General features: G+C 59.5%; 1 protein-coding gene across 3 annotated transcripts; it reads left to right on the forward strand.

Annotated features, from left to right (window-relative positions):
• Positions 1–7,359: 7,359 nt before the first annotated feature.
• On the forward strand, positions 7,360–23,401 carry Lmtk3 (lemur tail kinase 3). 3 transcript variants are annotated; one of them, XM_090322318.1, is made up of 16 exons: positions 7,360–7,507; positions 9,154–9,266; positions 10,073–10,206; positions 10,440–10,590; positions 11,038–11,114; positions 11,599–11,717; positions 15,844–15,931; positions 16,196–16,344; positions 16,918–17,002; positions 17,087–17,208; positions 17,297–17,446; positions 17,692–20,180; positions 21,550–21,959; positions 22,472–22,607; positions 22,872–23,009; positions 23,302–23,401. In XM_090322318.1, exons 1-16 carry the CDS (start codon positions 7,383–7,385, stop codon positions 23,316–23,318), a joined length of 4,503 nt encoding a protein of 1,500 aa, XP_090178444.1. In that variant the 5' UTR covers positions 7,360–7,382; the 3' UTR covers positions 23,319–23,401. The 3 variants fall into 3 exon arrangements, with proteins under 3 accessions (XP_090178444.1, XP_090178446.1, XP_090178445.1); XM_090322320.1 differs by lacking the exon at positions 7,360–7,507 and adding an exon at positions 7,908–7,991; XM_090322319.1 differs by lacking the exon at positions 7,360–7,507 and adding an exon at positions 7,977–8,026.
• The last annotated feature ends 1,694 nt before the right edge of the window (positions 23,402–25,095 follow it).

The following is a 25,095-nucleotide window of genomic DNA, read 5'->3' on the forward strand; positions in this document are numbered from 1 at the left end:
GGTGGCTGCGGGAGGGCAAGCCCCAGGGCTATGGGGGGGGCGGGCTCCCAGCAGAACAGGACGCCCCAGTCAGGCTTCCATCCCCGGCCCCTGGTGGTTCATCAGACTCCCCTTGTCCCTCCCCAATAGCCTTCGGGGACCTGCACTTCCTCCCTGCCACCTGTCCCCCCAAACCTGCTTCTCCACCACCTGGCTGCTCCTTGTGATCCAGCCTCTGAGAGTTCATTCATTCAGTGAATCCCCAGGACAGAAGACACAACTGCTCTGACACCCAGGCTGAGGACAAACAAAAAGACAGTGGTGGCCTGAACTGTGCCCCTAAATACATCCAAGAATGGAGTGGGTGATTGTTCTCACAAAAGTTTTTCTGAGATCTAAGGATCTTGGTTTGAAGCCAGACTAGGCAGGAAAGTCCATGAGACTCTCTCCTGCTAATCACCAACAAGTCAGAGGTGGAGCTGCAACTCAAGTGGTAGAGCAAAAGAAAAAAAAAAAAAGCTCAAGGACAGTGCCCAAGCCCTTAATTCAAACCTCAGGACTCACACACAAAAAAAAAAATATTTTAGAGGGGCCGGGAGTTTGGCTTAGTGGTTGAGTGCGCTTGCCTTGCATGCAGGAAGACCCGGGTTCAATTCCTCGGTACCACATACATAGAAAAATGCCAGAAGTGGTGCTGAGGCTCAAGGGGTAGAGCTCTAGCCTTGAGAAAGTCCAAGGACAGCGCTCAGGCCCTGAGCTCAAGCCCAGGACTGGCAAAAAAAAAAAAAAATTTAGAGCCAGGTGTGGTGGCTCACCCCTGTAATCCTAGCTACTCAGGAGGCTGAGATCTGAGGATCAAGGTTCAAAGCCAGCCTGGGCACAAAAGAACCAGAGACTCTTATCTCCAATTAACCTCTAGAAAACGGGAAGTGGAGCTTGGCTCAAGGGTCGGGCAGTGGTCTTGACTTGACTTGAAGAGCTCAGGGACAGTGCCCAGGCTGAGTTCAAGCCCCATGACCCATACAAAAAAAAAAGTTTTTCTTTCTTTCTTTCTTTCTTTCTTTCTTTCTTTCTTTCTTTCTTTCTTTCTTTCTTTCTTTCCTTTTTCTTTTTTTAGTCAGAGATCAGGACTCAGACCTGGTATCTGATGCTTTCACTCATTGGCTGACACTTTGTCACCTGACCCAGGTCTCCAAATCCTGGAGCATATTTTTTTGGGGGGGAGAGGGATTGGTCATGGAGCTTGAACTTGGGGTTTGGGTGCTGTCCCTAAGCCATCAGTGCCTAGCTCCTTGGAACATATTTAAAACACTTAAATATGGGACTGGGAATGTGGCTTAGTGGTAGCGTGCTTGCCTAGCATGCATGAAGCCCTGAGTTCGATTCTCAGTACCACATACACAGAAAAGCCAGATGTCGTAATGTGGCTCAAGTGGTAGAGCTCTAGCCTTGAGTAAAAGAAGCTCTGGCCTTGAGTTCAAGCCTCAGGACTGGGGCGAGGGAGGGAAGACAGTTCATATAATATGATAGGTCTTTTCCACTAATGTTCAGAAGCAGGATCTAGAAAGCCTAAGAGCAAGTCTTATACTAACACTGCTTCAAAATAACGAGAAGACTAAGCATGCGATCTGCTGTGATTTGGGAATGCCTGTGATTCCAGAATAAACAAAACCACAAGGATATTGTGGCTAGGGCTTCTGGATCCTGTGCCTGCAAAAGCCTGTGTTCTTTCCCTCTTCTGCATAGCCAAACTGCAACTCTCCCGGGGAACCTGTCAGCTACTCTCGGGGCTGGCGGTTGGTGATAGCTCAGGGGGCTGCAGACCAGTCCTGGAGGCCAAATCACCAGCATGTTTGTCCCAAGAGGACAAAGTATGGCATTTTCACCATGTACAATCTGAAGGGACCAAGCGTCATTACTCCTGTGGTGCTAGAGGGGACAAAGGAGTCCCAGGTTCAAGGTGAGCAGATAGACGATTTCACTCCTGACCCCCATTCTCCTAAAGCCATCTTTGGAAGAGGTGGTGTGTCTCACAAATGACAGAAAGGTTGGAATCACCTGGATATTAGAATGGCATTGATTGATTGATTGATTGGCTGTGAGGGGACTGGGGTTTGAACTCAGGGTTTAGATGCTGTCCCTTGGCTTTGTCATTCAAGACTGGTCAGTCCTAGCACTGACTGGAGATCAGAATCTCTTTGACTTTCCTGCCTGCGTTGGCTTTGAACCTCAAACCTTTGAGCCTCCTCAGATCTCAGCTGCAGCTAGAGGATCAGGAGCTCAAGGCCGGCCAGGGGATGGCCCTTGAAAAACCAAGGGTTAGGGCAGAGCTCAGCAGCAAGTGGTGTGGCTTAGTCCTCTGGTGTGTGGCCCCATTGGGATTGTGGCTCAGGCTTAGAGCACTTGCAAGGCCAGGATGCCTGCCCCAGCTCTGCAGCAGACAAAATCCAGCCCCGTTCCTGGTAAGTGACCTGGTCAACTCTCAGGCCGGGCGACAAAGAGATGCTACCTTATGTGTACAATGAAATACTATTCAGCCACAAACAAAACAAACCATCAGGAAATGCTATCATTCGCCATGCCACAGCTGAACCTAAGGGGACATTGTGTTCAGCGAGGGACCAAGAGACAGGTTCAGTATGCTCTCACTCCTACGAGGAATGCAAAAAGGCTGAGCTCAACAGCTGATGTGATGAAAGATGGGGAGAGATAGGGAGGAGGTGGGAGGAGACGTTGGCTAATAGGAATGAGATTATAGTGGGGTGGGAGGAATGAGTTCTGGGGCACTGTTGCACGGGAGGTTGACTGTGTAGAGTAAGTTAAGATAGGGGACTGGCATTTCATTATTTATTATTTTTGTGTGTGTGCGCATGCGCGTGCAAGCTTGCATGCTCGTGCTCAAATTGGTAGTGAGGTTTGAACTCAAGGCCTCAGTCATGGAGCTTGAATTCAGGGCCTGGGGTCTGTCCTTAAGTTCTTTTGCTCAAGGCTAGTACTCTACCACTTTGAGCCACAGTGCCACTTCTGGTTTTCTGGAGGTTTATTGGAAATAAGAGTCTCAGGTCCACGACCATCAACAACAACAACAAAATAGTACTAGCTTTGCCCTTCCTGCTGTTTTCCTCTTTATTATTTTTTTTCCTTTGGTGCCAGTCCTAGGGCTTGAACTCAGGGCCTGGGTGCTGTCCTGAGCTTCTTGAGCCACAGCACCACTTCCAGCCTTTTCTGAGTACCATACTGGATCATGACAGTCTGGTAGGCTTGCTTTGAACTGCAATCCTTTGATCTCAGCCTGAACCACAATCCTCAGATCTCAGCCTCCTGAGTGGCTAGGATTACAGGCGGGAGCTACTGATGCTCAGATTTTGCTTTCTTCCTTGAGGCCTCTGGGCAGGAGTGAGATGAATAGATGAATGAATGAATGAATGAATGCAGTCTAGGGTAATGGAAAAGTGGCTGGAAGGTAGAGAGAAGGGAGAGTAGAAGACACTGGGCAGAGAAATATGTGGGTGACAGAAGGGGAACAACTCCCCACTTCCTATCCCCACTGGCAGAGAGAGACGCTGGGGTTGGAAGGCAAAGCCTGGAGCGGGGAGGGGAGAGAGGCCGCCATGGACGGATCATGGACTGGACAAAGATGACCAGATGCTGGCAGGCTCAGAAGGTGCTGTTGAGCAGGACCTCGGGCTGTGGGAAAAAGTCCTGAGTGCAAATGGCATCCAGGTTTGGGGCCTGAGGTGACTGTGTGGGGCTGTGATATGAAGTCTCCTGAAAGGCCTCAGTAGTTTCAGCCTTCCAGGGTCTTGGGGCACCGGGATGTTTTCCTTCCCTCCCCGCCCCCACTGCAGTGGTGACCATATGTGACCAGGGTCTGGCTATGGGGGTTCCCTCATTATTTTCCCTCATTATGAGCATCTGTGGACAGAGACAGAGATCTGGGCCTTTATGGGGTCTCACCAACATGGAGTTGGGGGGCGTGGTATCAGTGGACCCCATGGTCTGGGGGTGAAAAGATCAGTGGATGGCAGAGCATGTCCAACAGAACCGGGGCCTGTGCTCATGCCTGTCATCCTAGCTGCTCAGGAGACTGAGAGCTGAGGATCAAGGTTCAAAGCCAGCCCGGGTAGGAAAGTTTATGAGACTCTTATCTCCAACGAATTCCCCCCAAAAACCACCATGATGACCTTGCCCATCCTGGCTCACGTGTCTGACTCACCCAGGGCTTTGATTCTCTGACTCACCCTCCTGTTCCCTGGAGGGGGGGGGTGCCCCACCTCTGGTCTGCCTTCTGCTGGGTTCTACCTCTGTCCTTCCTGTGTCTGATACACACCTGAGTCACCTTCCCGCCCCCTACAACCGAAACCACACCCTCCCCCTCCTGTACTATTGCAAGGGACACTTCTACCCGTGTGACACTTTGCCCGGACTGAGCTAATCACTTGGGTGGATCTCGGTGAGAGTGGGTGGGTGTCTTAGCTGGCTTCTGAGGACCTCAAACTATGTTCCTTTCTCGCTCACAGCCATGAATGCCTTCGCTTTGCATGTACCGTTCCTTCTACCCATCAGTTCCTTGCTCTCCTATGCTGCCTATTTTTGGTCATCCTCTCTCCCAGGATCTTGGTTTCGTCTGGTGAGTTGGTGTAGGGTTTGTCTCACTATGCCGCCCAAGCTGGCCTCGAACAACTCTCCATCCTCCTGCTTAACCTCCAATGTGCCAGGATTACAGGCGTGTGCTGCCTGGCTTGGCAGTATTTTAGTTTTTAAGACATGTTTTTTTTTCTGTTGATTGTGGCACTTGAATTCTGGGCCTGGGTGCTGTCCCTCAACTCTTCTGCTCCCTACCACTTTGAGCCACAGCTCCACTTCTGCTTTTCTTATGGACATTGAAGACAAGAGTGTCACAGCGACTTTACTTTCCAGGCTGGCTTCAATCCTTGATCCTCAGATCTCAGCCTCCTGAAATGTGAGCCACCAAAACCCAGCTTTAAAACAATTTTTAATTTCCTTTTTTTTTTTTTTCTCCTCTTGGGTATACTGGAATTTGAACTCCAGGCCTGGAGCTGGCTGGCTGGGCAGGTGCTCTAACAACTCAAGCCACGCCCTGTGGATGAGCCACGCCCTCCCTTGCCACATTCCCAGAAAACTATATTAAAAAAAAAAAAAAAGCATGCCAGGCGCTGGTGGCTCATGCCTGCAATCCTAACTGGATTCCTGGTCAGGAAATTCCATGAGACTCTTATCTTCAATTAAACACTGAAAAAAAAAAAAGGCAGAAGTAGAGCTGTGGCTCAAGTGAAAGAGCACCACCCTTGAGAACAGTAGGTCAGGGACAGCACCCAGACCCTGAATGCAAGACTCAGTACTATCACAAAGATCTAAAAAAGGCCCAGCAGCATGGCCTAGTGGCAGAGCACTAGCCTTGAGAAAGACCAAGGCCAGGGTTGGGAGTTTGGCCTAGTGGTAGAGTGCTTGCCTAGCATGCACCAGGACCCGGGTTCCATTCCTCCATACCACATACATAGTAAAAGCTGGAAGTGGTGCTGTAGCTCAACTGATAGAGCTCTCTTCTTGAGAAAGCCCAAGGACAGTGTTCAGGCCCTGAGTTCAAGCCCCAGGACTGAGAGGGGGTGGGGAGAAGAAAGAATGAAAGTTTAATACACTGGGAGGAGTGCAAGTGGGATCAAGAAACAAGGGGTTAGGGGCCAGGAGTGTGGCCTAGTGGTAGAGTGCTTGCCTAGCATGCACAAAGCCCTGGGTTCAATTACGTGGTACCAAATACCAAGAAAAAGCTGGAAGTGGTGCTGTGGCTCAAGTGGTAGAGAAAGCCCACTTGAGAAAGTCCAAGGACAGTGGTCAAGCCCCAGGACTGGCCAAAAAAGAAAGGAGGGAAAGAAGGGAGGAAGGAAGGAAGGAAGAAAGGAAGGAAAGAAGGAAGGAAGGAAGGAAGGGGAAAGAAATGAGTAATTATGGTCAATGTAGCTCATTTGCATATATGAAAATAGAGCAGTGAGACCTGTTGAGCTTGTTTTTGAAAACAGGGAGAGTGACAGAAGGTGTGCAGTTAATTGGACACGTGTGTAAATGACACAGTGAAATATACTTGTGCGACTAATTTAAAGAAGTAATTAATTTAAGCTAGTTAAAAACATAACCACCACCTTTCCAAAGTAATGCTGTATGACCCAGGCAGTTATTGGCAGTACAGCTTCCTGCTGGTCCCCAAGATCCCTGGAAGGGGAGGCCACAGCTGCCCGCCCCCCAGAGGGGAGGACACCATCCCCTCATCCCCCCTGCACCCATGTCCATCCTGCGACCAATGTCATGACCGACTGAGTGAATTCATGATTGCCCAGCCTGGGACAGAGCTGGTTTAGCAATTCCACCGCTGGAGCCTCTGAAACAATGCACCATTGAGGCAGCAGACCCATGACCCCTGCGACCTGGGCCCCTGTGACCCCCAACTCAGCTCCTGCCTGGTCCCCAGAGCTGTAGCACCGGCCACCCTCCTAGAGAAAACGGACCAGGACTACATCTCCCACAAGTCTCAAGGCTGAGACTACAACTCCCAGAACCCTTTCCTCCGCTAGGTTCTGTGCCCTTCAGCCAGAAGGGAAGGGGGATGTGGAGCAGCATGCCCACCCCTCTAATTCCATCCGCAGCCTCCTTCCCTGGTGAGCCTGCCTCAGTTTCACCAAAGAAACTTCCATGGAGAGTCCCTTTGTCCCTTTCCTGGTGTCGCCAGTGGGACCCTTGATCACAGGTGGGGGTGCAGTGCCCAGGACCCCTGATCACAGGTGGGGGGAAGAGCCTGGGACCCCTGATGACAGGTGGGGAGCTGAGCCTGGGACCCCTGATGATAGGTGAGGAGCAGAGCCTGGGACCCCTCATCATAGGTTGGGGAGCAGAGCCTGGGACCCCTCATCACAGGTTAGGGAGCAGAGCCTGGGACCCCTCATCACAGGTTGGGGAGCAGAGCCTGGGACCCCTCATCACAGGTTGGGGAGCAGAGCCTGGGACCCTTTATCACAGGTGGGGAGCAGAGCCTGAGACCCCTGATCACAGGTGGGGGGCAGAGCCTGAGACCCCTGATCACAGGTGGGGGGCAGAGCCTGGGACCCCTCATGACAGGTGGGGGGAAGAGCCTGAGACCCCTGATCACAGGTTGGGGAGCAGAGCCAGAACCCCTGAACACAGGTTAGGCAGCAGAGCCTGGGACCCCTGAACACAGGTTGGGGGGCAGAGCCTGGGACCCCTGATCTCAGGTGGGGGGAAGAGCCCAGAACCCCTGATCTCAGGTGGGGAGCAGATCCCAGGACCCCTGATGACAGGTCGGGGGCAGAGCCCGGGACCCCTGATTGCAGGTCGGGGAATCCAGGACAGCTTGACTCGGAGGGGGCGCCCGCATGTTGCGGAGGCTGCATCCATCCTGGGAGCACAGCCCTCACCCAGACGCAGCGGAGGGGACGCGTCGCCGGTGCTCACCGATGATGGAGCGGTCCTGGCCCAGGGTGGGAGTCTGCGTTTCCGGGTGTGTCTGCAGCTTGGGGTGCTGTGGGGATGGGACCCCGACATAGCAGCTGGCACGTGACGTGTGTGTGTCCTTGTGTGATGTGTCCATATCCCTGACCTCCAGGGTCCAGTCCTCAGCTTGGCAATTTCCCTAGTGTGTGACCCCCCCCCGTGCCTCAGTTTCCCTGTCTGTGCAGGGGGTCACAGCCAAAGTTCCTGTAGGGAAGGGCTGTGGTGGGGAGTAAAAGGTGATACATAGAAATTCCTGACTATATTTGTCATTTAAGAATAAACAAGCAAAAGCAAATGATTCTGTACTTCTTGTGCTTGCGGTTGTGTAATGCATGTGCGGCAAAATGTGGGTTATCTGTGCTGCGTGCATCTGCCTGCGTCTTTGCATGTGATGTGTTTCTGGATCTGTGTGTTTGTGTGTGCCTGTGAGTGCCTTTTGTACGTGACGAGGGACTGTGGCAGGGTTGGAAGTCTCGGTGACCTTGCCTGAGGTGTGTGTTTGTGCCAGGTGTCCACGTCTGTGCAGGTATGGGTGCGTGGCTGGCCAGGTCTGGTTGTGTGTGTGTTTGTGTATGATGCATGGGGCTATGTGAATGGCCTGTGATGTGTGCCTGTCTTTGTGGGTTGTGTATTTATGTGCATTTTTGCAGCTGAGCTGTGTGGATGCATGGGTTTCTAGGACGTCTGTGTCTCTCCTTGTCTGTGTTCTGTGTGTCTGTGGATGGGCACGGATTCGTGTCTCAGTGTGCTCCTGTGGTCTGCACTCTGCCTGTCTGTGCATGTCTGTGACGGGAGGCTTCTTTGTCACCCATTTGTCTCTGGGATGTGTGTGACTGTCTCTCTGTCTATCCCCGTGGCGTCTGTGTGGTTCTTTGTTTGTGGCACCTGTCTGTGGATCTGTGGTGCGTGTGGGTCTTTGTCATGTTTGGTTGTTCCTGCGTGACCTGGGGCATTTGTGCCGTGGCCCATCCTGCCGATGCGCTCCCAGTGCAGCCTGTCTCTGCGTCTTTTGTGTGTGACGTGTGCGTGTCCCCGGCTGCTGCAGGCTGTCCACCTTTGTATGTGGTGTGCCTGTATATGAGGGTCCTGCGGCATGTCAGCGGTGTGTGAGCTCATGTGCCTGACATTTCCGTCTTAGCGTGTGACACACGTGTCCTTGACAGTGGTATGGCACAGTGGTGTGAGAGCCAGGCACAGTAGACCCTGAGCCCCCCCCCCAGGGGTCTGCTGGTCCCCGTTTTTCCCCCCCTCTCCCCTTCCTCCTGGCAGCCAATGCTACCCAGAGCCAGTTGCCATGACAACCCTCCATCCTCCCTCCATCCTCCCTCCTCCTACCCTTCCTCTGACAGGCTCTCTGCTCCTCCAATCGTGGCTGTCCTCGGGGGCGGGGCCCTCGTTCTCGCTCCCCCCCATTCCTACCCTCTCCCCCCCCCACCCCAGCAACCCCGGCTCCCCAGCTCCTCGCCTCTGTCTGCCTCTCCACCCCTTCATCTGTCTATCCCTTCAAATAGGGGGAGGGGGGCACCTGAGCCAGTAAGCAGCCCCTCCCTCCCCCTGTCCTGCGTCTCCTGCCCCTCTCCTGGGCTAGGGGAGGCCAGGGTCGAGCGGGTCCCCATGGCTGGGGGCTGAGGGCCCGCCCCCCCTCCTCCCCAGCCGCCGCCACCTGCACCTCCCTTCCATCCTCGACAAGATGCCTGCTCCGGGCGCCTTCATCCTCCTCGCGGCCGTCTCCGCCTCGGGCTGCCTGGCGTCCCCCGTGCACCCCGGTGAGTGCGCCCTGCCGGCCATCGGCCGCCCGGCCCCCGCCCCCACCGCGGCCTCCATCACCTGTGCGCGCCCCCCGCGCCGGCCCGGCCCGGGGCTGCAGGCCTGGGGGCCGCGCGCGCGGGTGTGTGTGTGTGTGCGCGTGCACACGAGTGTGTGCCTTCCGTGTGCCAGTGTGTGTGCACAGGAGAGTGCGCACGCCAGTGTGTGCGGGCGCGGGCGGGGAAGGACAGGGCCTGGGCAGAACCGGGGCCTTGGGGGTCACAGCCCGGGCGGCTGTCTCTGCCTTTGGGGGGCCCTGGGCTTGGGCTGGGGAGTAGAGGACAAGCCCGCGCCCCTGCGCCCTCAGGAGAAGCCCTGGCCCTGCCGCCGGGGCCGGGCCGGCTCGGGGTTCACGGGCACCAGCTTCTGCCCCCAGCCTTCGTTTGGCAATCACCCCCCTCCTTAAATGGGGGTAACCAGGCTGTGCCTGCCAGCGTATGTGACATTCTCCCGGTTCCAGGCCTCGTGCCTTACATTCCTTGTCTCCATCCTCCCTGGAATCCATCCAAACCTGGGGAGAAAGGATGCTGTGGGGGACCCCCCCCCCAGCTTGGGGAGGCAGGAGGGACCTCACCCCCAGCCCAACCACCTGGGAAGGCTGAAAACTACAACTACCACAATGCCCCAGGCCAGCCAGCCTCTCTGCCAAGGGTCCTCTTGGTCGCAGAGCTGCATGGGAGTTGTAGTCTAACAGTATAACGGGCTGGGAGGGGCATGGGGCACAAGAGCCAATGGCTTGAAGCCTAGCCGGAGCCTGTGCCCACAGACGGTTTCGCCCTTGGCCGGGCCCCCCTGGCTCCTCCTTACGCTGTGGTCCTCATTTCCTGCTCTGGCCTGCTGGCCTTCATCTTCCTCCTCCTCACCTGTCTGTGCTGCAAACGGGGTGATGTTGGCTTCAAGGTGAGGGTCTGACTGGGGGCGGGGAGCGGGGGACCCGGGCAAGGCCTTTCCCTGACCCAGGTGGTTGGCCAGGGAGGGACAGCAACCTGACAGCACACCTGGCTTGAAGTAGTGCAGACCAGGGGCCCTGGGATTTGGAAAATGGGGTGGGAGTTGGGCCGGGCCGGGGTGGGGGGCCGTGGGGGGTGCGGGCACGCCTCTCAGCCCACGTTTTCCCGCTCTCCTGGCTCCAGGAGTTTGAGAACCCCGAAGGGGAGGACTGCTCTGGGGAGTACACTCCCCCCGTGGAGGAGACCTCCTCCTCCCAGTCGCTGCCTGATGTCTACATTCTCCCTCTGGCTGAGGTCTCCCTGCCAATGCCAGCCCCACAGCCTTCACATTCAGGTACTGCCACACACTCAGACCCCCATCCCAGCGTCCTGGGGGTCCCAGGGGTGTAGATCCCCGAGGACCTTTCCTTCATGGAAAGGCAGAGGAGGGCAGAGAGGCGGGCAGATCATCCCGGTGGGGAGCCATTACTTAGTCCTAAACAAGCCCTGCAGATGCTTTGGGGACCAGGGAGGCTGAGATCAGCCTAGATCTCAATCTCAGAGGTGGCCAATGAGAGGCCTAGAAACAAGTCATTGGAGCTTGGGATGACAAAGGACAGGGCCGATTGGATGGTGGAATCTTGTGGGAAGCCAATGAGAAGGCTGAGATTCTGTTCTGGAATGTTGGAGCAGCCAATGGAAGGAGACTGGTGTCTGCTTGGACCCCAGGCTTCCACTGAATTGGAGGGTGTCTCGGGGAGGGAAAAAGAGGCTCAAGGCCGCCCCTCCCACCCCTCTTCAGACATGACCACCCCGCTGGGCCTTAGCCGCCAGCATCTCAGCTATCTACAGGAGATTGGGAGCGGCTGGTTTGGGAAGGTGAGTGGGGCTGGGCATGGGAGGGTGGGGTCCACACAGTCCTGGCCTGGACTCCACTTCTGTGTCCTCCATCCCTGCTTCCCTCTCACCATTTTTCATTTGCCCCTCTCACACGCCCCTCTGCCCAGCCTGCCCACCCATCTCCCCGTGTCTGCCCCTCACCTACTCCCAGCTGGCCCCCCCAACCTCCCTACATCTGTCGGTCAGCACCTCCCTCCTCACTCCCTTGACCACTCCGCCTCGTCACCTGGCTGTCCACGGGTCCGTCCATCTGTCCATCCTTCCATCCGTCCTTGCGTCCATCGGACTTTGGGCCTGTGAGTCTCTCACCCCTGTCTGCTGGGGGACAGGGGAGGTGGGAGATTAAGGAGGGGCTGTGTGTGGGGGAGGAAATGGGACTAGAAGCTATAAGGTGGAGCTGAAGGTGGAGGAGGGACAGGCTGGCGACATGGCTGTCTCTGATTTTGGGGTGCCCCTTGGCCAGGTGATCCTGGGGGAGATTTTCTCTGACTACACCCCAGCCCAGGTGGTGGTGAAGGAGCTCAGGGCCAGCGCTGGGCCACTGGAGCAGCGCAAGTTCATCTCGGAAGCTCAGCCCTACAGGTATCTCCGGGGTGTGTGTTCTAGAAAGCCAAAGGCTAAGGGTTTTTTGTTTTGTTTTGTTTTATCTTTGTGCCAGTCCTAGGGCTTGAATTCGGGTCTGGGTGCTGTCCCTGAGCTTTTTCACTCAAGGCTAGCACTCTACCACTTGAGCCACAGCTCCAGCAGTTTTTGATGGTTCATTGGAGATCCGTGTTGTGGACTTTCCTTCCCAGGCTGGCTTCAAACTGTGATCCTCAGATCTCAGTCTCCTGAGGGTGAGGGCTTGGGCTTAACCCCTCAGGGAGGCAGAAGGGGCTTGAGGTGGAACCAAATCTGGCTTCAAACACCAGGACCTGTTTGGGACTGTGTTCCTGTCTGCTAGGTGTCCTTTCTTTTGGAGCCCAGGGTTTATCTTTGGACAGAGCTGGGGACCTGCAGCAGAATGGGGTGGAGGGCGCCCCAGCTGAGCTAGCGGGGTACCTCTCCCACCTTTGGATCTTTACTTGGCAAGGGAGATCAGAAAGAGGGCCACCTCAGGGTAGCAGTGGTTTAAGGAGGTCCCTACAGAGCTCTGCCTCCACTCTGAGGCTCCCTGATAAGGCCTAGGTAAACATTTGCCAGAAAATTTCACCTAGAGGTAGAGTCTCCAGATATAGAGAGGCTGTGTATGCAGATTCCTTATCAGAACCGTTGCAAACTCAAGTTCACCCTGAGAATCTCAACTAGACTTTGACCCTCACCCCTGTGCTGGTCCCCTATTGTTCCCCAGGCGAGCCCCACTCTTCTGTGTAGCCTAGAGGCTTCCTATGGTCATACTCTGGATCCTGCTTGTTTCTACGCCAACTCCCACACAGCGGCCTCTTTCCTGCCACAGGACTTGGCTCTTGCTTCTCCCTTTCTCTGGAGTATCACTCCTTGTTCGTTCATCATCTCCAGTTTGGAGTTGAGGGCTCCCTTTCTCTTTTCACTTCCTTTTGCTTTCTTTTTTTTTTTTTTTTTTACTGTGCCAGTCCTTGGACTTGAACTCTGGGGCTGGGTGCGGTCCCTGGGCTCCTTTTGCTCAAGGCTGGTATTCTACCACTTGAGCCACAGCGCCACTTCTGGCTCTTTCTGTGATTACGAGTTTCCTGAATTTTCTTGCTGGGGCTGGCTTCAAATTTAAATCCTCAAGATCTCAGCCTTTTTTTTTTTTTTTGCCAGTCCTGGGACTTGAACTCAGGGCCTAGGCATTGTCCCTGAGCTTCTCTTTTGTTCAAGGCTAGCACTCTACCATTTAAGCCACAGCGCTACTTCTGCCTTTTTCTCTGTATGTGGTACTGAGGAATTGAACTTCACACTGGCTAGGCAAGCACTCTATCTCTGAGCCACATTCCCAGCCAATCTCAGCTTCTTGAGTAACCAGGATTGCAGGTGTGAGTCTTTGTGTCTGGCATCCTCTTCTCAGTTCTTTACTTACTCCCTGACCCCATGTTAAAAGGGCTTGGAATAGTCGGTGACATCATCTTGTGTGGTGTTTGGTGTTTTTTTTCATAACTCATATCCCAGTTTGTCATTAATTTCCTCTTATTGCCTGTTTCTCCCTATTCCAGTGCTAACAACCACTAACCACAAATGGCCATTTACATATAAAGTAAACTCGATGACAGCAGCCAGACAGCAATGGCTCACCCTGAGATGGGAGGCTTAAGGCCTAAGGCCAGTGCTGGCCAAAGTAAATGAGCTACCCCTCCATCTCCATCCCTCATTGGGCCATGGTGGTGTGGGCCTGTCCTCCCAGCTGTGGCAGGAAGCATCAATAGGAGGATCACTGTCCAAGCTGGTCCAGGCAAAAAAGACTAGACTCTATGTCAATAATACGCCGAGTAACATGCACTGGAGGCATGGCTCAAGTTCAGTAAGTGCAAAGGCCCGAGTTTAAACCATCATACTAAAAAAAAAAAAAGAAAGGAAGGAAGAAAATGCAAATTAGAAGTCATTAAAAAGCCGGCTCAGTGGCTCACGCCTGTAATCTTACCTACTCAGGAGGCTGAGATCTGAGGATTGTGGTTCAACGCCAGCCTGGGCACCAAAGACCGTGAGACTCTGATCTCTAATTAATCACTAGAAAACCGGAAGTGGGGCTGTGGCTCAGGGGGTAGGGCGGTAGTCTTGAGCTGAAGAGCTCAGGGACAGCACACAGGCCTAGAGTTCAAGTATCGTGACCAACAAAAAAGAAAAAGATGAAAAAGCCATTAAAAGTCACTTCTCTGGGCCATACTTTCCATGTTTCAAGTGCTCTGTGATCCCATGTGTCCATTGGCACCAGGCCTGGCATGTTTCTGTCTTCAGAAAAGGCTCTGTAGGACAGCCTAGGGCCCCATTGAGCTCAAATCCCAGCTGTGGGACTCTGGGCACATCACTTCACATCTCTGAGCCTTCATTTCCTTCTGGGTGGCATGTGGGGTCCACCATCTAGCAGGGTAGCAGTGTGCTCAAGCTTCCTTTTTCCTCTGTCAGCCTCCATTTCCCCGTGCCAGTCATTTCTCAGGTCCTAACATATGGCAGCTAGATGCATGGTTTTCATTCAAGGAAGACGGGGTGCTGGGCTCCAATGGCAGCCCCTTAGTGCTGGTCTTACCATGAAAACAACTCATTGTGTACCTACTTGAGGACCAGTCCTGGAGTGTGAAGTCTGACATGCTTAATGCTGCCTCAGACTCCAGGATGGATGGGTATAAGGGAAACACCCTTCCCCGTGTTTGGTTTGGTTGTGTATCTAGCGTAGAGTAGTAGTTCATGCTTGTAGTCCCAGCACTTAGGAGGAATTTCAGGCCAGGGTGGTCTACACAGTGTCTGTCTCCAAACACCAAACTAAATAAAGAGTAAAAGGAGAAAGTGCACAAGAACGACAAGACCCATGAGGAAGGGGCAGTGACATTACCTGACAGAGATTGGCCCTTTGGACAGGAATGCTGGGCAGGCCAGGAAACAAGGAAGTGTCTGTCATGCAAAGCACTGTGGGAAGTGTTCCAGGCACAGGGAACAGCATATGGGGAAACCTGGAGACAGAAAAGGCCTTCCTGAACATGAGGTTAGATTCAAAAGCCAAAATAAAGCCCAACACATATTAAAATAAAAAGAACAGTGATAGCGCTGGGCGTGGTGATAGATGCCTGTAATCCCAGCTCCAAGAACCCTGGAGCAAGAAGAATTGAGAGTTCCAGATCAGCCTGGGACACACAGCCAGACCCTGTCTTAAAATACAAACAAAAAAGCAGTATTAACTTGAAGCTCTCCCCACCACGTCCCATCTCCTCACCCATCTGCTAAACCTGCAATACGAGGGGGTTAGTGCCCATGCCCCCACTTTCCGGAGGAGGTAAACAGTCAGGGAGAGACACAGTGACTTTCTCCTGATTACACTGCACAAAGCTGTACTGAGATTCAAACCCACAGTGAGGGTGCAGATGGCCCCCACCACTAGGGGGCAATGGGGAGCCCAGGTGGAAGCTGGGGCCTGAGCCTTGGCAAGGAGCTTGGGCAGGACAAGGGGCCCTCCCCCAAGAGCCTGAGCAGGGGCTGGGTGTTTGGGTAGATGGACACAGGGTACAGTGGGTGACATCTCCCTTGAGGGCAACCAGGTGCTATAGGTGATCAGGGACTGGCAAGCTAGGGACAACCTGAGGCTGGAGCTGGGTGGGGTGGAGAGAAGGTGAGGCTGAAGGGGAAGAGGAGAGGAGAGGCAAGGGACCCCTGAGGACACCTGTCGCAGGCCAGCCAGGGCTGTGCCCGAGAAAGAGATGCGGTTGAGCGAGGAAACTGAAGCCAGAGACTGAGCCGCAATTTGGCTGCATAGGGAGGCTGGGATGAGATGAATGACTGCTTGTGGCCACGCCCACTCTGCTGCTGACTCCTCCCCTCCCCGGCCCCTCCCTCTCCCTCCTGGCTCCGCCCCGCACCCTGGCCTCTCCTGGGCCCGCCCCGCTCGTTTCTGGCTCCTCCCCGGGCCAAGCCCTTTCCCCTCCTGGCTCCTCCCCTGCTCTGACCCGTCCCTTTCTGGCCCCGCCCCCTGCCCGCCTGGCTCCTCCCAGGGACCCTCCCTCTCACCTCCTGGCTCCTCCCCCTGCTCTGGCCCCTCCCTCTCCTGACACTTCTGGTTCCCCCACAGAAGCCTGCAGCACCCCAACGTCCTCCAGTGCCTGGGCCTCTGTGTGGAGACGCTGCCCTTCTTGTTGATCATGGAGTTCTGCCAGCTGGTGAGGGGCTGGGACTGCGTGCCGGGGTGGGGGGTAAGTGGGGTCCCAGGAGCCTCCGGGGCCTCCTCTCAGCGCCGTGGGCCGCCTGGGTGCTGATCTGAACATGTCTGGATGCATGGCTGCTCTGAGCCCGCAGGCAAAGTGGATCTGTCATTGCCCCTTCACACCGCAAGGGAAACTGAGGCTCGGAGCGGCTGGTCCTCCCCGCCTCGGACCCGTGTCGGGAAGGGCTGGGGTGGTGATCCATGCCCATCCCCCTTCCAGGGTGACCTGAAGCGATACCTTCGGGCCCAGCGGCCCCCCGAAGGCCTGTCCCCCGAGCTGCCCCCTCGAGACCTGCGCACGCTGCAAAGGATGGGCCTGGAGATCGCGCGTGGCCTGGCGCACCTGCACTCGCACAACTACGTGCACAGGTGGGCAGGCCTGGAGCCCCAGGGAGGGAGGGGGAGGAGCCTCGGGGAGGGTCCAGAAAACGGGCGGGGCCAAGGGGTGGAGCCAGCAATGGTGGGGAGGGGCTATAGGAGGAGCCAGCGGAGATGGGGAGGAGCCAACACACACGGAGGGGGAAGAGGCGGAGCCAAGGGAGGGGCCAATGCAGACGGGGCGGAGCCAGGGGATGGAAGGCAGCAGGAGAGGGTAGGTTAAAGGAGGAGGGGCCATCACAGGAGATGGGCGGGGTTGGGGAGGAGGAGTCAACAAAGAGGCGTGGCCAATAAGGAGGGAGGAGCTAAGGGAGGAGGGTGAGAGAGGGAAGTGGGAGGAGCCAGGGAGAAGGATCTGTGGCGGGAGCCGGGACCAGCAGAGGAAGAGGGCAGAGCCAGAGTGGAGGGGGCGCGGTGACTAAGTGGCCAAGAGGAACGAGGGGCGGGGCGTAAAGACGAGGGCAGCGCGGTGGGAGGAGCCAGAGGGCTGGTGGCCGGGGCCTCTGGGGCGGGGCCTCGCTCGCCCGCCCCTACCCCTACCCAGCGCTCCCCCCTACCCCGCAGCGACCTGGCGCTGCGCAACTGCCTGCTGACCTCCGACCTCACGGTGCGCATCGGGGACTACGGGCTGGCGCACAGCAACTACAAGGTGGGCGGCCTCGGGCGGACGGGCGGCGGCGGGGTCCCCGGGGGTCCCCGGCCCTCCTGACCCGCAGGCCCCGCCGGTCCCCAGGAGGACTACTACCTGACTCCCGAGCGCCTGTGGATCCCGCTGCGCTGGGCGGCGCCCGAGCTGCTGGGGGAGCTGCACGGGACCTTCATGGTGGTGGACCAGAGCCGGGAGAGCAACATCTGGTGAGAGGGGGTGCCCGGGGTCCCCCGAGGGGCGGGCAGGACCCCCCCGGGAGCCCGGCGGGGGCTCAGCCGCTCTGCCTCTCCCCAGGTCCTTGGGGGTGACCCTGTGGGAGCTGTTTGAATTTGGGGCGCAGCCCTACCGCCATCTGTCAGACGAGGAGGTGCTCGCCTTCGTGGTCCGCCAGCAGCACGTGAAGCTGGCCCGGCCGAGGCTCAAGCTGCCCTACGCGGACTACTGGCGAGTGGGGCGCGGGGTGGGGTGGGCGGGCCGCCCCCCTGGTCGTCTCCCAGCACCCCCGCTCCCCTGGCACCCCGGCACGGGACAGAGGACATGCGCTCTGCCTCGGCCCCACTGCAGGGGAGGAGAGCCGAGGCACGGGGTGGCCGAGACGGGCCTCCGGGCGGGGGCTCAGGGGCGCATCGCGTCGCCCTGCCCCCCGCCCCCTCCCTGCCCCGCTCATCCCGCCCCTCCCGGCCCCCCAGGTACGACATCCTGCAGTCCTGCTGGCGGCCCCCGGCCCAGCGGCCCTCGGCCTCGGATCTGCAGCTGCAGCTCACCTACCTGCTGTCGGAGAGGCCCCCCAGGCCCCCGCCGCCGCCGCCCCCGCCCCGCGACGGCCCCTTCCCCTGGCCCTGGCCGCCCTCGCACAGCGCCCCCCGCCCCGGGACCCTCTCCTCGCCGTTCCCCCTCCTGGATGGCTTCCCCGGGGCCGACCCTGACGACGTGCTCACGGTGACCGAGAGCAGCCGCGGCCTCAACCTCGAGTGCCTGTGGGAGAAGGCGCGGCGCGGGGCTGGCCGGGGCGGGGGCGCCCCTCCGTGGCAGCCGGCGTCGGCCCCCCCGGCCCCCCACGCCAACCCCTCCAACCCCTTCTACGAGGCCCTGTCCACCCCCAGCGTGCTGCCGGTCATCAGCGCCCGCAGCCCCTCCGTGAGCAGCGAGTACTACATCCGCCTGGAGGAGCACGGCTCCCCGCCCGAGCCCCTCTTCCCCAACGACTGGGACCCCCTGGACGCGGGCGTGCCCGCCGCCCAGGCCCCCCAGGCCCCCTCCGAGGTCCCCCAGCTGGTGTCCGAGACCTGGGCCTCCCCCCTCTTCCCGGCGCCCCGGCCCTTCGCGGCCCAGGCTGCGTCCGGCAGCTTTCTGCTGAGCGGCTGGGACCCCGAGGGCCGGGGCGCCGGGGAGACCCTGGCCGGAGACCCCGCCGAGGTGCTGGGGGAGCGGGGTGCAGCCTGGGCCGAGGAAGAGGAGGAAGAGGAGGAGGAGGAGGAGGGCAGCTCCCCCGGGGAGGGCAGCAGCAGCCTGGGCGGGGGTCCTGGCCGCCGGGGTCCCCTCCCCTGTCCGCTGTGCAGCCGCGAGGGCCCCTGCTCCTGCCTGCCCCTGGAGAGGGGGGACGCCGTGGCCGGCTGGGGGGGCCACCCCGCCCTGGGCTGCCCCCACCCCCCGGAGGACGACTCGTCCCTGCGGGCAGAGCGGGGGTCCCTGGCCGACCTGCCACTGGTCCCCCCCGCGCCGGCCCCCCCCGAGTTTCTGGACCCTCTCATGGGGGCCGCAGCGCCCCAGTACCCCGGGCGGGGGCCACCCCCCGCTCCCCCGCCTCCGCCGCCGCCTCCCCGGGTCCCCGCCGAGCCGGCCGCGTCCCCCGACCCCCCGTCGGCCCTGGCCAGTCCGGGCTCAGGCCTGTCGTCCCCGGGCCCCAAGCCGGGGGACAGCGGCTACGAGACCGAGACCCCTTTTTCTCCCGAGGGAGCCTTCCCCGGTGGGGGGGCGGCCGAGGAGGAAGGGGTCCCTCGGCCGCGGGCTCCCCCCGAGCCACCCGACCCCGGAGCGCCCCGGCCACCCCCAGACCCGGGTCCCCGCGCGCCCCCGGGGCCCCAGGAGAAGCCGAGCTTCGTGGTTCAAGTGAGCACCGAGCAGCTGCTGGAGTCCCTGCGGGAGGGCGTGACCCGGAACCTCCTGGGGGCGCAGGGGGCGCCGGGGCCCCGGAAGGCGGGGAGAGGCCCCGGGAGCCGAGAGACAGCCCCGGGCCGGAGCCGGGCCCCGACAGCCCCGGGCAGCGCCGCCAAGAGAGCCCCCAGCCCGAGCCTCCCCGAGAACGGGGCGACAGCCTCAGAGAACGGGGGCCAGGGAGCCCTGGGCGTGGAGAAGACGGCCGAGAATGGGGCACTGGGGTCCCCCGAGAGAGGCGAGACAGTGCTGGAGAATGGGGAGCTGACGCCCCCAAGGAGGAAGGCGATGCCCCTGGAGAATGGGGAGCTGAGGTCCCCAGAGGCCGGGGAGAAGGCGCTGGTGAATGGGGGGCTGACGTCCCCAAAGAGCGAGGAGAAGGCGTCCGCGAATGGGGGCCTGAGGCTCCCCAGGAACCTGGCGAGCCCGCCGGAGACTGGGCCTTGGAGGTCCCCGGGGCCCCCGGAGAAGACACCCGGGACTGGGGCTCCAGCCCCAGAGACCTCCCTGGAGAGAGCCCCCATCTGCGGCCAGGGGCCCTGGTCCCAGAACGGCTTGGAGACGGCCCCTGGCCCGCGTGGCCCGGCCCCCAAGAACGGGATGCCGGACCCCGGGACCGAGAGGAGAGTCCTCGAGACTGGGGGGGCGCTGAGAGCCCCAGAGGCTGGGAGGCTGGACCTCGGGAATGGGGGCCGAGCCCCAGTGGACGCGGGGACGGGACCCGGCGCAGGCCCCGAAAGCGGCGCGGACGCAAAGGCCGGATGGGTAGACAGCAAGAGGCCACAGCCGCCGCCACCTCTGCCGCCACTGGAGGCCCAGGCGAGGAGGCCGGAGCCAGCGTCCCCGAGGGCCAGGCTGGAGGTGGCCTCCGAGGGAGACCCCGGGGTCCCAGACAACAGGCCCGACGGAGACACAGCACCCAGCGGAGACGGGGACCCCCCCAAGCCCGAGAGGAAGGGCCCCGAGATGCCACGGCTGTTCTTGGACTTGGGCCCCCCTCAGGGGAACAGCGAGCAGATCAAAGGTGAGGAGGCCGTGGGGGAGTGGGGTGCAGTGGAGGCTGGGCTTGGGGCAGCAGGTCCGCCTGGTCCTGGCCAGTGTGAATGCAGAACCCCTGGGGCTCCATTCCAGTCTTAGGCTTCCAGCCCTCTGCAGCCTTGGGCGAATGTCCTTCCAGGCCTGGGCCTCAGTTTCCCCAGCTTGACAGGCAGCCACAGACAGAAGCACAAAGTAGGTTAGGAAGTGCAAAGCCTTTCGCTCAGGCCTGTGACACTTGCTTTTCTCACAGGGGATCCATGTCAGGGTCCTGGGGCAGAGAGTACAGGTGAAGCTGGGAAGGGTGTGGGGGGGGGACGTGCTGTCTGGGCTTTGCAGACCCTGTCTCAGGCAGCCCACTAGATTTTTTCCCTGCTAAACCAATACTCTGTTTTTCCTTTTCTTTTTGGCAGTACAGGGATTTGAACTCAGGAATTTACAGTTGCTTAGGCAGATGTCCTACTTGAGCCACAGCCCTATCTCTTTTGTTGCTGTGCAGGTAGTGGGGAGGTCTGTTTTTGCCTAGATTGACGTTAGGCCACAATCCTTCTTCCTCTGCCTCCCCCATAACTGGGATGACAGGCCTGAACCACAGTGCCTGACTTATTTGATGAGAGGCTGGCCCAGAACCACCAAGCCTTCCGATCTCTACCTCCTGAGTAGCTGGGATTAAAGGCAGACAACCACTGAGCCTGGCCCACACTCTTAGGCTTTCAAAAATGGTTACAGCCAATTCAAAGAAGGCCCACACAGTGGAGCCAGCAGAGCAGTCAGGGCCCGCGGCTGGCTGTCACCTGTGCTCTCTGCTCTACTTTCCAGTAAGCTGAGGTGTCTCTCCTGCATGCCAGGCTCTGGGCTGTCCATGGCTGGGACTCCAGGGAAGCCCAGATCAGGCCTCGCCCCCATGCTACCATACACAAGGCCTTTCCTCAGGACCTATGGATTTGAACACTGTTTCTAGGGGTGTGGGAAGTATGTGACCAGAGGTGTCTGGAAGTGGAAAAATGTTGGGGTTGAGTAGCTAAGATGCCCTAGAGACCTAGAGGAGCTCCAGGCCTGGATGAGCCAACACTGGCTACACTGCCACAGATGCACAGCAGGTGGCCCGACACCTGGCCTCCGGAGGCTGGAGGGAGTTCGTGTATTTGGGGAGCAGGAACAGCATATGCAAAGGCTGCCCGTGGGGTTGGAGGTCTCTCCAGAACAAGCCAACAGTTGGCCCTGGGCACCGCGGCCCGGTGGGCTACGGGGAGAACCTGGGCAGGAGATGGAGGCAGCCCCCCTCCCGCAGCTAGGTGGGAGAGCGAGCCTGCCTTAGTTTCCCCAGGGCGAGGCTCACCGATCTCTCCCCCTCGCAGCCAAGCTCTCCCGGCTGTCGCTGGCGCTCCCGCCACTCTCGCTCACGCCGTTCCCGGGCCCGGGCCCGCGGCGGCCCCCGTGGGAGGGCGCGGACGGCGGGGCGGCTGGCGGGGAGGCCGGCGGGGCGGGGTCGCCGGGGCCGGCGGAGGAGGACGGGGAGGACGAGGACGAGGACGAGGAGGAGGACGAGGAGGCGGCGGGCGCGGCGGCGGGGTCTCGGGGCTCCGGGAGGACGCGGGCAGTCCCGGTGCCCGTCGTGGTGAGCAGCGCCGACGCGGACGCGGCCCGGCCGTTGCGGGGATTGCTCAAGTCTCCGCGCGGGGCCGACGACTCGGAGGACAGCGAGCTGGAGAGGAAGCGCAAGATGGTCTCCTTCCACGGGGACGTGACCGTCTACCTCTTCGACCAGGTGCGTGGGTGAGGCGCGGGGGCGGGGCCCGCGGCGAGGGGCGGGGCCTGCGGCGAGGGGCGGGGCCCGGGCGGCCGGGCGCCTTGGGGGCGGGGTCTGGGGCGGGGCTATCAAGCCTGGGGTGTTACCTTGTGGGACCTTCAGCGGACTAGGAAGCAGGTGGTTCCGGGCCCCCAAATCGGCCGCCCGAGGCCACATATGGGAGGTAGATGGGCGGACGGCGGACGGCTCAGAGATCGCTTTGGGTCAGGGTCTCCAACAGGCAGAGCAGGAAGGAGAGCCCTCCGGACGTGGGCGGGGCTGAGCAGTGGGCGGAGCTCGGGGGCGCAGAGCAGTCAGGCGAGGAGATTTGGGTTCTAGGCGGACGCAGTCTTCCCCGGCAGATAGATTTAGGGCCAGGCCTCCTTTCCAGAGAGTGAGGTCAGTGTTAGCAGCCGTTTCCAGGCGGACACAGCGGGAGAAGCGTGACTGAGGGTTCATCCGCTCTCGGTTGCACTTGTTTGCCGTTCCAGGAGACGCCAACCAACGAGCTGAGCGTACAGGGCCCCCCCGAGGGGGACACGGACCCATCAACGCCCCCAGCGCCCCCGACGCCTCCCCACCCCGCCACCCCCGGAGATGGGTTTCCCAGCAACGACAGCGGCTTTGGTGAGGGGGAGAGAACGGGGGTGGAGCCTACAGTGGCTGTGGGGAACTGGTCCTGGGAAGGGCGGGGCCGATGTGGGCGGAGCCTTCACATGATTGAGGGGCGGGGCCTGGGAGGGGAAGGGGCCAATGTGGGCGAGGCTTACTGAGAGGGTCAGGAAGGTTGAGTCCGGACCCGGAGGAGCGGAGCCAGGTGGGTGGGGCCTGAGGGGAGGGCGGGGCCGGCGTGTCTGACCGGCTCCCTCCCTCGCTCTTTTACCCCGGCAGGAGGCAGTTTCGAGTGGGCGGAGGATTTCCCCCTCCTCCCCCCGCCCGGGCCCCCCCTGTGCTTCTCCCGCTTCTCCGTCTCGCCTGCACTGGAGACCCCGGGGCCCCCCACTCGGGCCCCCGACGCCCGGCCCGCAGGTACTGTTATCTCCTGGCCTATCTCGGCATTTCGGGCTTCCAGCTGCGGAACCCAGGCTCCTGTTCTTGGGCTGTCATGCTGCCCCGCCCCGCCCCGCCCCCGCCTCGGTTTTCCCCACACCTGGCCACTGTGGGGCAAAGTACTGGGCAGCTCCGGGAGAGGAGGGCGCAGTGAGGACAGGGGGGCCCGGATGATGGGGGGCTTGTGGAGCTCTGCTCTCTTGGAGTGACCCAGAAGCTAAGAGCCTGACCCCATCCATAAACTCACCGTCTCTACTCTCTTCGTCCTCAGGCCCCGTGGAGAACTGACTCCCCAAAGACCCGACCCGCCTGCACCCCCAGACGAGGGGCTGAGAGTGGAGTCCTGTGTGGATGACGGAGTAGTCACTGCCACTGCTGCAGACGCCGCCCCCGGGGAGGCTCCCGAGGCCGGGCCCTCCCCGCCCCCCACCACGTGCCAAACGGGAGGCCCCGGCCCCCCACCCCCCAGTCCCCCAGCCAGCTCCCCTGATGCCCCCGATCCCCTCGGTGCCACATGAGGCAGGAAGTCCCTCCACCTTCCCGGAGAGTCACTTTTCTTGGAACTGAACTGAACTGAACTGAATTGAATGAACTCTTTCGGGCCTGGAGCCCATTGACACGCGGAGGCCCGGCCTCCTCCACTTGGCCCGTTCAGGCCGCAGGCTTCGGACCCCTGCCCTGCCCAACCCGGCCCCCAGAAGGGCCTCCAGTTCAAACCTTGACGTGGCATTTTCACATTATTTAAAAAAGACAAAAATGACTTTTTTTGGAGGAAGGTGGGACCTGTGTGTTTGGGGAGGTGGGGGCCAGGGAGGGCAGTCTCCATCCCCAAGGCCTGGGGCAAGGGTGGGTAGGGTGATGACCCAGTGTCCACAGGAAGCTGTGCTGGGGGGACCAGGTGGCCTTGCCTCAGTTTACCCACCTTCCCGGATGACCCTGTTCCCTGCCATTCACCCACACCTGTACTGTTTTGGCCCCTTTAATTCCTAGCCTGAGGGAGGAGGGGAGCGCCCCAGGGTCCTTCCTACACCTCTACTTCATTCACTTCCCCTGCATCCACCGCTCCTGTTGGGCCAGAGCCCACATTAAGAACCCCCCTCAAATCCTTAGCCAAAGCCAGCTTTCCAAGAGCTGCTCAGATGGGGAGGCTGAGGAGGGGGCTGGCACCCACATTCCCCCATCCTTGGGAAAGCCAGGCAGCTTGGAGGTCACCAGTCACTCTGGCATTCCACAGGTTCCCTGTTTTAACCTGAGAACAGATTTCATCCCCCTGGGCCACTTCAGTCAGTGATCTTGCCAGTGGGCCCTCCCAAAGCTGGTGACACAGGAGCACAAGTGTCACACGGAGGGGTGCACCCCTCCAGATGAAATAGGAAGGACACACTGGCAGCAGTTGGAGCCTCACCAACCCCTACAGGGCAGGAGACCCAACAGAGGCGAAGCCCAAGGCTGGAATTGTAGGGGAGGCTCCTGGGACCTGAGGGGATGGGAGGGCCTTTCACACAGCACCGCCCTCAGTAGGGAGCCTTCCTGGTGATGCTGTCCTCCACCAGCCCTGAGCCAGTGCAGCCCAAGATGGGACCCACCCACCCCATAGAGCCAATCAGCAACCAGCACCGGCACTGCCCACTCCACTGGGGGAGGACCAGTCTTGTCCAGCTTCTAGCCCAGAACTGCGCCTGGCAGGGTAGCACACTTCTCCAGTCCCAGCACTTCTGAGCCCACAGCATCAGGATTAGGGGCAGTCTGGGCCACATAAGCAAGTTCCTGGATAGCCTGGGCTCATCTTTGGGGGAAACCATGTGTAATGTAATAGGCCTGATGGTGGGTTTGGAATGATCACAGGCTAAGAATGCACCTTGCAAAAGGGGACCTGCAGGTCGGTGGCACACTGCCACCCAGGCTCTCAGTTCACAGGGCAGGCCACTTCCCTAAGCTCTCCTTTGCTCTCCAGATGGCCCTGTTCCTTGCTCAGACAGCCTTGAGGAAGAGTAGAGACTGGGGATCAGAGGTGACAACTTCAACGACCACCCCCAGCACCAGCCAATCCTAATCAGGCCCGTGG

Source organism: Megascapheus bottae, chromosome 31 (genome assembly GCF_031878675.1).
Source record: "Megascapheus bottae isolate mThoBot1 chromosome 31, mThoBot2.hap1, whole genome shotgun sequence".
Classification (NCBI taxonomy): Eukaryota; Metazoa; Chordata; class Mammalia; order Rodentia; family Geomyidae; genus Megascapheus; species Megascapheus bottae.